This window comes from Hemiscyllium ocellatum, chromosome 6 (assembly GCF_020745735.1).
Source record: "Hemiscyllium ocellatum isolate sHemOce1 chromosome 6, sHemOce1.pat.X.cur, whole genome shotgun sequence".
NCBI classification, from domain to species: domain Eukaryota; kingdom Metazoa; phylum Chordata; class Chondrichthyes; order Orectolobiformes; family Hemiscylliidae; genus Hemiscyllium; species Hemiscyllium ocellatum.
In genome coordinates, this window is record NC_083406.1 from 117,747,352 (window position 1) to 117,760,544 (window position 13,193).

Sequence of the window (13,193 nt, forward strand, 5' to 3'; positions counted from 1 at the left end):
TAATGCTAACCACTGAGCCATCTTTAATCTGATAATCCATTTTCAGAGAGGGGCATTGTGGGTGCATGGTGGGCAATCCTTAGCTCCTCCGCTAAATGACTATGTTCAAGCTGAGGGGGGCAGACGTGCTTTGTGGTTTAAAGTCTTGGAGATGGTCCTGGAACACTAACCCTGACCCCTGACCCCCTAAAACAGTTTTGAAATAATAAATTTCACACTCCTGGAATTACCTGGAGTTCCAGCCAGCTGGGAGGCTGTGTCCGTGTTCCATTAGCAAACGTTCTCCTCATTCGTTCCTCACAGTAAGGTGCGTAGCCGGGTGGACCCCCGTTGATGAAATTTCTTAAATACTACAGCAACACACACAAAATTATAGAATCATAGAATCCCGACAGTGTGGAAACAGGTCATTCGGCCCAACAAGTCCTCACTGACCCTCCGAATGAGTATCCCACCAGACCCATGCCCTACCCTATTACTCTACATTTCCCCTGACTAACTAACGCACCTAACCTACACATCCCCGAACACGGTGGGCAACTTAGCATGGCCAATTCACCTAACCTGCACATCTTTGAAATATGGGAGGAAACCAGAGCACTGGGAGGCCATTCAGCCCCTTAAGCCTGGTCCAGCATTCAATAAGAATTTGGCATATTTCTCACTCAACCTCTGTCCCAAACTGGTTCTTTAAACCCCAGAGTCTAATTGTCCATCAAACATCCACCATTGACTCGTGGTGCAGGGGAAAAAAAAAAGAAAGAGTCAGGGTGGCAACTTTTAAACACGGTGGCTCATGAGTGGAATAAATTTCCAGAGGAAGTGATTGATGCAGTTACCATATTTTAAAAGACATTTGGATAAGTACATGAAAAGAAAAAAGGTTTGGAGGGATATGGACCATGTGCAGATAGTTGATAGTTTGGGATTATGGTTGGCACAGGCTGGTTGAACCGAAGGGTCTGTTTCCGTGCTGTATGACTCAAAATTGCAAGGAGCCTAGGCAAAGCAGACAGGGAGAAACCATTCGTCCTTCTATCAAGGGCAAGTTCTCACAGAACGAAAGGAATTTGCAAAAGTAGTAAACATGACAAGAAATGCTTTTTCTCTCAGTGAGTAGTGAGGGGATGAAATGCGCTGCCTGGAAACGTGGAGAAAGCAGGTTCAACTGAGGCATGCAATAGGGGTGCGGTTTCCATTTAAATTAATCCTCCAACATACAGCAGAAAGGGAAAGGGTATAAGGATGGCATTAAGTCACAATGCCATTTCTACAGTCAATGCAACCATGGGCCAAATGGCCTCCTTCTGCACTCTATCAATCAATTCTGTGGCTCTCTCTGCAAGTGTTAGAAGCTCTTCCAAGCACTCCCACTGTTATTTATTCCAGATGTCATTGTTTGAGATTAAACAACTTTTGTTTGGCATTTTCAAATCATTCCTAGCTTCGACAGCATTTTTTTAAAACCATTCCAGCTTTTCACTCCCCTTTCTGTCAGGAGTGCAGATTAAATTACAGTCCTTTCTGCTAATAACAAAATCATTGCATTCTTGTGCAATCTCTCTCTATATAAAAAGCGCATGATGAAAATGGTGGGGATGGAATCACGTATGAGCCAACACATGTATACTAAAGTTCATGTTTTACAAACAGTGTTCACCTATTCACCAACCGTGAGACAGCCAATGTGCGCTGATGAAACGTGTGCAATAGTAGAAAAGGACTCTACTGGTGCAATTTACACCAGCAGGAATCTCAAACTGTTCCTCATCACCTCGACATTCTCTACTCTCATACCAATAATCCCAAAGTCAAAATAACTCAATATAGTCTGAGCAGCTGGACTTCACTTAAAGAAAATAAGTGAAAATAAAATTATTACAAAGATAGTTTTGCATTTATATAGTGCCTTTCAGGATTGTGGACAACCTGAAGCATTTCACAAAAAATAAAGTATTTTTCAAAAGTGCATTGTGTTTAAAGTGTAGGAAATAAGGCAGTTAACTTTCACAACGCAAACTCCCACATATGGTAAATGTATGTGCGTAGGTAGGTACTGGTGTTAGACTGGAGTGAAATGAAGTCACAAATCAAATGACACCAGGTTATAGTCCAACAGGTTTGTTTGAAATCACAAGTTTTTCACCCGATGAAGGGGCAATGCTCCGAAAGCTTGTGATTTCAAATAAACCTGTTGGCACATGATTTCTGATATTATATGGCAATATGATCATGACCAGGTACCCTGCTACACAGCGTACTCAATAAGCTTTGGACACAAAAAAATGTTTCTGGCAAAGGTCAGCAGGTCTGGCAACATCTGTGGAGAGAAAAATCCGAATTGACATTTTGGGTTCAGTGACCCTTCCTCAGAATGTAATCAGTATCTTATTTAGCTGTAGTCAATGTGCGATGGCAGAGGTTAATCTTAGGCACAGTAAGCTTCCACTAATATCAATGCCATAACAACAGATGATCCTCTATTTTAGAGAAACTTTTAGATAAATAAGGAGGGTGGGGGTTTGTAGAAGTGATGGGACTGTTTTGGACCCCATATTTCAGGTAGGAGGTACTGGCCCTAGTGCAGGTTCAGAGGAAGTTCATGAGAATGGTCCCAGTAATGAAAAACTTAACATATGAGGAATGTTTGAGGGCTGTGGGACTGTACCTCGATGGAATTTATAAGGATGAGGCGGAAATCTGATTGAAAAACTTACAAAATACCAGAAGACCTGGACAGAGTGGATGTTGGGAAGATGTTTCCATTGGTAGGATTGTCTAGGACCCGAGTAAAGAGAAGACTTTTAGAATGGAGATAAGGAGAAACTTCTTCAGCGAGAGAGTAGGGAATCTATGGAATACATTTAAGACTGAGATAGGTTCTTGAGTATCAAGGGGATCAATGGTTACGGGCAGAGAGAGAGAGAGAGAGAGAGAGAGAGAGAGAGAGAGAGAGAGAGAATGGGAGGGGGGGGAAAAGAGGGGGAAGACAGGGTGAGAAACTTATCAAAAGGAGGAGAAAGTGAGGACCGCAGATCAGAGTTGAGACCATTCCTGATGAAGGGCTTCTGCCTGAAACATGGATTCTCCTGCTCCTTGGATGCTGCCTGACCTGTTGTGCTTTTCCAGCATCACACTCTCGACTTGAGAAACATATCAGCCATGATTGAATGGCGGAGCAGACTTGATGGGTTGAATGGCCTAATTTCTGCACCTATGGTCTTAAAGCAGGAGAGGAGAGAGGAAAAGACAAATACATATTGGCCAGCACATCGGGGAGAAGTCTTTTTCTTTAAATCAGATGTACCTTGGTTTTAAATCCCATCCATTTTCAGGTGGATCTCTGTATATTTTAAGCGTTCATAAAATCACAGTGAGAGCTGGAAACTTACCTTGACAAACTTTGCAGAAGGAGCGAAGCAGCCAACACAGAGGGACAGGAGGATCCAGCCCCGGGCATGGCTGCTCTTGGACGGATTCTGGGTAAGTTGTTTGCAGATCTGGCAGTAAATCTCATCCCTGTCACATGACAAGACTCCGTCAATAAGTGGTATAAGGCCTAGGCTCCTCACTGAACCTCTTGTTAAGATCAGTCATAAGCACAGAATCATGCAACAAGGGATGTCATCCCAAAACTAAAGGATGGTTGAGAGACAATCACCGACTGGACAGTGTTTTCCCATTTTTCAAAGTGTAGGGGGTGGGGGGAGGTGAGTGTGAGGGACAGTGACCAACACGTCACCTCCATTGGTGAGGTTACTCAGCCCCTCGAGCCTGTTCCAGCACCAAGATTGTGGCTGATCTGTGGCCTAACTCCATATACCTGCCTCTGGCCCATACCCCTTAATACCTTTGTTTAACAAAACATTATTGCAAATTTAAAATTGACAACTGCTGTTTGTGCTGAAAAATGCGTTGCTGGAAAAGCGCAGCAGGTCAGGCAGCATCCAAGAGCAGGACAATCGACGTTTTGGGCATAAGCCTTTCTGCTGCGCTTTTCCAGCAACACATTTTCAGCTCTGATCTCCAGCATCTGCAGTCCTCACTTTCTCCTAACTGCTGTTGTGGAAGAGATCCAAACAGCATCTACCACTCTTGTGTGGAAGAGCTTCCGAACATCTCCCCTGGTCCTAATTCTCAGACTATGCCCCTTGTTCTAGGATCTCCAAACAGTGGCGATAGTTTACCTTTATCTACCCTGTCTTTTCCAGTTAATGCCTTCACTACTTCCATCAGATCACCCCTCAACTTTCTAAATTCTGGAGAAAACAGGTCTTATTTGTACAATCTCTCCTCACATCTTAATCTCTGAAATTCAAGCATCATTCCTGTAAACCTATATAGTACTCTGTCCAATTCCAACATATCCTTCCTGTCCAAGTTTGGTGCCCAGATCTGTTCAGTACCACAACAGTATTCCAGCTCTGATTCAAAGTAATGCAAGGCATTAGACAGACAAGAACTCTCTCCTTTTAATGCTCCATTCCCTTTGAAATAAAAAGGCCACAGTGGCCTTCCCTATTACCTACTGAACGTGTACGCTAACCTTTGGCAGGATTTAGGCATGAGGACTCACAAACCCCTTTGTGTTGCAGCTTTCTGAAGAATTTCCCACAAGACGTTTTAGATTTATTCATTCACGGGTTGAGGGCATCGCTAGCCAGGCCAGTCTTTATTACCCAAAGGGCAGTTAAGAGTCAACCATATTGCTGTGGGTCTGGAGTCACGTGTAGGCCAGATTGAGTAACGGCAGCAGTTTCCTTTCCTAAAAGGATATTATGGAGCAAAATTCCAGCTGGTTCACCAACGACAATGGATTTATGATCATTAGACTCTCACTTATTGAATTCAAATTCCATCATTTGTTGTGGCAGGATTTGAACCCAGGTCCCCAGGACATTATCTGGGTTAACAGTCTGGCAACAATATCACCAAGCTATCGCCTCCCCTTAGGATCAGAAATTGTCCATTCAGCCCATCAAACCTGTTGAATATTCAATCGATCAGATCATGGTTGAATATCTCCTCATTGGCACTTCCCACTCCAACTCTATATTCCTTGATGTCATTAGTTTCCAGAAATCTATTGCTCTCGGTTTTAAATTTGTTCAATGACTGAACTCCCAAATCCAGGGGAGAGGATTCCAAAGATTCACCACCCTTGGAGTGAAGGGATTCCTCCTCTTCAGAGTTTTAAAAGGCATACATCTTATTCTGAGATTATATCCCTTGGCTCTAGTCTCACCAAGCAGGAGAAACATCTGTGTCTCCTCTGCAAGATCTTTGAAAGTTTCAATGAGATCACCCTTTACTCTGCAAAATTTTAGGGACACAGACTTAATTTCCTCAGACTCTTCTCATCTGACATCCTGCCATCCCAGGGAGTAATCTAGTGACCTTCAGTGCACTCCCTCTATGGTGAGCATTTCCTTCCTTAGATAAGGTGATCAAGATTTCAGATTAAGTCTCACCAAGGTTCTATAAAACTGCAGCATGGCTACTCCACCTTTAGACTCCAGTCTAATGTGCCACTTAGGCTATAAGGAACACAAGTAAAGCACTTGGCCCCTTGAGCCTGTTCTGTCATTCAGCAAGATCACGGCTGATCCAACATTCCTCACATCCAATCTCCCGTTCGTTCCCAGTAATCCTCAATTCCCCAAACTTCTTGCTGCACCTCTCTGCTGGCTTTCCGAGACTGATAAACAGGTCCCTTTGGAAAGCACACATTGCTTAACCTCTTAAATCATTTAATAAATGATCCACCTTTGTGTAGTGAATAACTTCATACTCATTCACTTTAATATTCCATCAGCCATACTCTAGCCCAGCCACAGTGTGTCCAAGTCTTCTTGAAGCATCTTTGCAACCTCCCAACATTGGGATCAGATGTAACATCTGGAAATGTTACATCCGATCCCCACATCCAATTCATTGATCAAAATGGTGCCCAGTTGTGGCACTGGCACTGACCCCACAAGTTACAGTCTGTTATCCTCAGAATGATTCTGGAACTTATCCTTACTTTCTTTTTTCTGCCTGTTAACCAATTCATAACCCATACTGGTCCATTTCTCCCAATCCTATGCACTTTATTTACTAACTCAGTCTTGGGACTTTTATATATAAAAAAAATGAGAAGTCCACGTGCACCACATCTGCCAGTTCCCTTTTATCTGTGCGACAAGTACCCTAAAAAAGCACCAACCCGTTTATCAAACCTTAAACAAACTTGTGTTGTTCAATCATATCACTACTTTCCAACCGTCTAGTTATTACATCCTTCGAAGTAGATTCTAACATTCTCTCTATTAAGGATAGGCATCAAACTAACAGCTCTGCGCTTCTCCATTCTCTCCCTTCCTCATTCTTCAAATCCCCAGTGTGGAAACAGGCCATTCAGCCCATCAGGTCCATTCCGACCCGCTGAAGAGCACCACCACTCACCCCCAAAATCCTGTAACCCTACATTTCCCATGGCCAACCCACCTTTCCTGCACATCCCTGCGGTGGGGCATTATGGGCAACTCACCTAACTTTGGACTGTGGGAGAAAACAAAATACTTGCAGGAAACCCACACAGACACAGAGACAATGTGCAAACTCCACACAGACAGTTGCCTGACGCTGGAATTGAACCCAGGTCCCTGGTGCTGTGATCATAGGGGTTACCTTTATTCCTTTCCAGCTTTCAGGAACCATTCAAGAATCAATAGAATACTGAAAGAAAGCCACAATGTCTAACCTTTCTTCAACTCCATTCAACTCTCTGGCGAGTAACAGCGGTGAGGAAGACAGGAACGAGAAAGTAAAAGGTGCGTGAGGGATCAGTACCTGACCTCCGGCCTGAGGATGCCATTCCCAATGATAAAATGGAGCTTCTCCAGGTTAGAGGTCGGCCTGTCCTCCAACATACTGTTCCCCCGGAGGGTGTAATCCCCATCATTCAGCCGCTTTGCCACCTAGCAGGAGTCAGAGGAGAAGTCAAAATGTCAAAAGGGAGATGCAGAGATGACAACTTGCACCAATATGGCACCATTAATGCAGCAAAATAATCAGAGACACTTCCACAGGACAGAGAGTTTGTTGGACAAAATCTCTGGACGGGCCACATCACAAGGAAGAGAGAAAAGGAGAGTCAGAGTCAAAACGTGCGGCACTGGGAAAGCATGGCAGGACAGGCAGCCTCAGAGGAGCAGGAGAGTCAACGTTTCTGACAAAGGACTTATGCCTGAAGCATCGATTCTCCTGCTCCTCAGATGCTGCTTGACCTGCTGCGCTTTTCAAGCGCCACACTTTTCAACTTCATAAGAAGGATCAAAGCTCAGCCAAGCAGCAGGGACTGAAACAAGGAGATGGCGGTGGAACGCAGTAGGAAGGGAGCTCCTGAGCTTTGAGACAAGGAAACGGGACACCCACCATCGGCTGGGGACCATCGAGGATGCACAAGTCTTAGTCAGAGAAGTAGAGAGAGATAGATTGAGGGGGTGGGCTGTAGGGCTGAGGGAGATTAGCTGCAGGGAAACAGACAAGGGTATAAAACATTTAAAATCTTCATGTTGAAGAGTTACTGCACTGAAGCCACTGTTGGTCAGCGAGCAGAGATGATGGGTGGGGAGGAGTTGCTGCAAGTGAAGGTAGAGCCTGATTTTCACGAGGATGGAATCGAATGGAGGATATATCAGTAACTCATTTTGACATGATTAGATGGATCTCAGTCTCATGAGCATGGGGGAGGATGGCAACAGGAAAATCCTCTTAAAAATTACCTCCTCAGTTAGCTTTGATTTCTTCTTCAGAGTCAGGGAAACCAGCTTGTGCCTCACACTGTTCTTCTTGTCAGAATGTGCACTCTGCAACACAACCATGTCAACACTAGTGGAAGGTGTATCAACATCAGCACAACATACATTAGCAGAGGATACAGAAAGGAGAATTCCAGATTTCTGAAAACAATGGCATTTCACCATCTTGTTACCAGCAACACATCTTTACCAGAGGGTCATACAGCATGGAAACAGATCCTTCAGTCCAACTCGTCCATGACCGCCACGTTTCCCAATCTAAACTAGTCCCATTTGCCTGTGTTTGGCCCATATCCCTCTAAACCTCTCTTATTCACGCACCTGTTCGAATGTCTTTTAAGTGTTGTAACTGTACCTGCATCTACCACTTCCTCCAGCAGTTCATATGGACCACCCTCTGTGTGAGAGTAGTTGCCCCTTAGGTCCCTTTTTAAATCTTTCCCCCTCTCACTTTAAGCCGACGCCCTATAGTTTTGGCCGCCTCTATTCTGGGGAAAGACCATAAGACATAGGAGTGGAAGTAAGGCCATTCGGCCCATCGAGTCCACTCCGCCATTCAATCATGGCTGATGGGCATTTCAACTCCACTTACCAGCGTTCTCCCCGTAGCCCTTAATTCCTCAAGACAAGAATCTATCAATCTCTGCCTTGAAGACAATTAGTGTCCCGGCCTCCACTGCACTCTGCGGCAATGAATTCCACAGGCCCACCACTCTCTGGCTGAAGAAATGTCTCCGCATTTCTGTTCTGTTTGCTATTCACCTTATTAACACCCCTCATGATTTTCTAAAACTCTAAAGACCATCCCTTAGTCTCAAGCTCAAGTGAAAAATGTCCCAGACTGTAACAAGGATCTTATTGCTATCCATAGCAGTCCACAGGAGCACAGACTGGAGGGAAATCTAGATAAACACATGGGAAAAGGAGGATCGCTTCTATATTCTTAACAGCAGAGATTGCTCACCATCAAGCTGCCTACCTCGCTCTCTCCCTGGAGAGCCTGCAGCTCCCGCTTATATGTCTTCTTGCCGAGGGTTTCGTAGATTTTGGTCATGACTGGAATCTTCTCGCTGCCGTCGCTCATGGCTGTGTGGTACTTGGGCTCCGGTAAATCCCCCATGAACCTCAATATGGTGATCCAGACTGCCAGGGACGCCTGCAAACCAGGAGGAGGTGTGAAAAGAGGAGAGACACTCCGGTCGATCGGTGCAAACACTCATCTCAAAGTGCCCTGCGCCCAGCGCTGTGAGGTAGTAAAATATCACTGGCTATTTCTTTGAGCACAGCAAGCTCCCACAGAGTAGCATCAGACTGCCACTGGATAATCCAAATTTTACTGATACCAGCTGAGGGGAGACACAGCATAGAAGGCCACTGCTGTATTCCAGAACAGCATCTCGTAGATTCCAGACAGTGTGGAAACAGGCCATTTGGCCCAACAAGTCCACACTGACCCTCCGAAGAGTAACCCACACCCATTCCCCTAGCCTATTGACTAATGCACCTAACCTACACATCCCTGAAGACAACAGGACAATTTAGCATGGTCAAATCACCTAAGCTGTATGTCTTTGGATTGCGGGAGGAAACCCACGCAGACACTAGGAGAATGTGCCAACTCCACACAGAGAGTTGCCCAAGGCAGGGATCGAACCCTGGTCCCTGGCGCTGTGAGGCAGCAGTGCTAGCCACTGAGCCAGCCATTTCATTTAACAGAAGATAGCATTTGGCTGATCACACTAGTGCTGGCCCTTCAGGGCAGCTACCCAATTCTCCCCTGCAGCCTTTCAGATGTACAGCAAATGGATTTAACCAGCACCTTACAAACGGATGCTCAGGCAAAAATCAAATACCACAAAATTTACTATATTATTTCGTCCAATTATTATAATTGTTTTAATTTATTCACCTCAATGTAAATATACTTGTCAAACAGAATGGCCACACGAAATATCAAGAATTGGTTCAATTTAGAGTCAATTTCTCCAAAATGCCACCACATCGTGAAGTCAGTTGAGGGAGTGAGTGAGAAGGTTCTCTACAGTTAATAATAAGTTAAATAAAACTTGCGTTTTACGCTGCAAAGGAAATAAAAGTGATGTGCATACCCTCTGCATTATGTTTCTACTATTTAGTGTGTGTTTTACATTAGGTTGGACCTCTTGATCAACTGGAATACTTCTTGATCCATAGGTGCTGTACAGACAGTTGCCTTTTGAAAGTTACTAACTAATCTACTTCACTGTTGATCCTTTCAGAACATGAACGTGGGCTATTCAACAAAATAACTTGCCTTTTCCTTTCGTTAACCTTCTTCTAACGTCTCGTGCCAAAGGATGTCAGATGGGCACCCAAAACGAAATTTGACATTTTCTAACATGGTTATTTGAAGCCAGTTTCATTTCAACCTTAAAGCACACTGATGTTTCCAGTCAAACATCAAAACACAAGTCAAGTAAATCCAAATGATTAATAATCCAAACAGAACGCCAGAGAAACTCAGCAGGTCTGGCAGCATCTATTCTGAACAGAACTCATACTATACTCAAGATGTGGAGATGCCGGTGTTGGATTGGGGTGCATAAAGTTAAAACTCCACAACACCAGGTTATAGTCCAACAGGTTTAATTTGAAGCACACTAGCTTTCGGAGCGACAATCACCTGATGAAGGAGCGTCGCTCCGAAAGCTAGTGTGCTTCCAATTAAACCTGTTGGGGACTATAATCTGGTGTTGTGAGAGTTTGAATTTCATACTCAAGATGTTTACTTGGATTCTATCACCATAAATGCTTCCAGACCGGTGGAGTCTCTGCAGCATTTGTTTCAGATTCCCGCAGTCGGCATTATTTTGCTTCCAGACAAGCGATCCAACTCTTCCGATGGTTTTTACTTACGAGTTGGTCCCCTTCGTCATCATGGTAAAGCAGGGGCAGCTTGAGGGGTCTGCGGATGTAGGTATGAGTGGTGGTGCCCTGGAAGTAGGTGGCAGCAAACTTGGCAAATTTGTACTCTGACAGATCTTCCTCTTCCTCTTCTGGCAGTGGCAGACTGGCATCCAGATCCTCTTCCTCCAACTCCCGGGGGGTACGTTCGAGGTCCTAGTGCCAACGCAAAGATATATCAAGTCAAAGCTCACCAACAAAAGCGTGTTTAAACAAAAACAACAATCGAGAGGTTAATGTGTGATCTGGTATAATCAGTTCTGCACACTTCGGTGCAAAAACCTAATGATTACTGAGTAGAGTATCACTGTGTACTATCTAGGAGATACACTGCAGAAATTCGCCAGATGCCCTCAGACAGCACCTTCCAAACCCATGAGCACTTCAGTCTAGGGCAGCAGATACACAGGAACACCACCCCCTGCAAGTTCCCCTCCAAACTACCTCAGCATCCTGGCTTGGAAGTACATCACCGTTCCTTCAGTGTCACTGGGTCAATATCCTGGAATTCCTTCCTTCAGGGCATTTTGGGTCAATCTACAGCACGTGGATTGCAGCGGTTCAGGAGGAGGCATCGCCTTCTCAAGGGGGCAACTAGGGACAGGGCAATAGATACTGGGCCCAGATAGCAACACCCACACCTCATAAGTGAATTTTAAAAATCTGCAGAAGAGAACAGTGAGACTGAAGAGATGGGATTGAGGAGTAATTGGGTATATTCCCACGGAAGCAAAAAGTGATTTTTTTTTGGGATCCTAAAAAGAAATAGGATATTGTGTGCAGTTTTGGTCGCCATACTATAGGAAAGATGTGGAGGCACTGGAATGGGTGCAGAGGAGGTTTACCAGGATGCTGCCTGGCATGGTAGGAAGATCGTATGAGGAAAGGCTGAGGCGCTTGGGGCTGTTTTCATTGGAGAAAAGAAGGTTTAGGGGTGACTTGATAGAGATGTACAAGATGATAAGGGGTTTAGATAGGGTTGACTATGAGAACCTTTTTCCACATATGGAGTCAGATATTACGAGGGGGCATAGCTTTGAATTAAGGGGTGGTAGGTATAGGACAGATGTTAGGGGTAGATTCTTTACTCAGCGAGTTGTGTGTTCATGGAATGCCCTGCCAGTAACAGTGGTGGACTCTCCCTCTTTATGGGCATTTAAATGGGCATTGGATAGGCATATGGAGGAAAGTGGGCTAGTGTAGGTTAGGTGGGCTTGGATCAGCGCAACATTGAGGGCCGAAGGGCCTGTACTACGCTGTATTTTTCTATGTTCTATGTTCTATGATAACCTAAACTGTCAATAGCTTTTTGACCTTAAAAATAGGAACAGAAGTAGGCCGTTCAGCCCATCAGGTCTGCTCCGCCATTCAAGGAGTTCATGGCTGATCTGATAACCCTCAATTCCATCTTCCTGCCTTTTCAGTTCTGTTTTGTCCAAAGCAACCTCAGATTAATAGCAAACAGAAATTGCTGGAGAAACTCAGCAGTCTGTGAAGAGAGATACAGGGTTAATGTTTGGGGTCCAATGGTCCCCAAGAATATTCATAGAGTCATACCAGACTCAAAACTATCTCTCCTTCCAAGGATGCTGCCAGACCAGAGTTGCTCTAGCAATTTCTGTTTTTGTTTCAGATTTCCAGCACCTTCAGCTGTGTTTTATTTAAATCTCGGGTAGAGACCGAATCTAACAGAGGGAAATTCAAAATTAATCTGTGGAAACCATGACCCCAAGTTGAATGCAAAGAGCTTGGAATTTAAATCAGAGCGGTGCTGGAATAGCACAGCAGGCCAGGCGGCATCTGAGGAGCAGGAAAATTGACGTCTTGGCTTTTGTCCGAAACATTGATTTTCCTGCTCCTCTGATGCTGCCTGACCTGCTGTGCTTTTCCAGCACCACTCTGATCTAAACTCTGGTTTCCAGCATCTGCAGTCCTCACTTTTGCCTGGAAAGAGGTCTGTCAGGCTGCAATGGAGATAGAGAGCCTGTGGCACTAGGACCCCAGTGGACCACAGTCCTGCCAGCTGCCAATCAGGGATGGCAAGAGCGTCTCCCATGCTGATTGGCCAGAGTGCCATCAGCTTTGTTCTACTGTTGAGCAGAGTAACCAATACTGAGGCTGTATAACCAGATGCTGATTCAAGATCCCAGTAAAATGCCATTGCAGCAACCAATGAGCTCCTCTGCAGTATATGATTCCAGGTTCCCCTCTTTTGTTCAATGGGCTGATATCGGTTAGCTCACATGGTTGGAGTCTGTTGATAAAACCCGACAAATCTTTCTCTAACCCAATCTTTGAAACAGGGAAAGCACAAGGTGGCATTTAATGCAAATTAGATTAATTATTTTTGAATGAATCACTCAGTAACACAGAACTTGGACACTGAAGCTCTTTATGTGCTTCAGGACACATGCAAGAATGCCAAAACTCAAACAAACAATAACA

The 13,193-nt window shown here is 44.7% G+C and overlaps 1 protein-coding gene across 1 annotated transcript in view; it reads right to left on the bottom strand.

Moving 5' to 3' along the window:
- myo7aa (myosin VIIAa) overlaps window positions 1–13,193 on the bottom strand; it is a 182,976-nt gene that overhangs the window by 68,842 nt on the left and 100,941 nt on the right. Inside the window, exons 24-29 of the mRNA XM_060826303.1 lie at window positions 10,701–10,904; window positions 8,785–8,961; window positions 7,770–7,853; window positions 6,835–6,962; window positions 3,393–3,519; window positions 231–350 (exon numbers count right to left, since the gene is read on the bottom strand). Coding sequence (XP_060682286.1) covers window positions 231–350; window positions 3,393–3,519; window positions 6,835–6,962; window positions 7,770–7,853; window positions 8,785–8,961; window positions 10,701–10,904 — 840 coding nt within the window. The remainder of the gene's footprint in view (window positions 1–230; window positions 351–3,392; window positions 3,520–6,834; window positions 6,963–7,769; window positions 7,854–8,784; window positions 8,962–10,700; window positions 10,905–13,193) is intronic.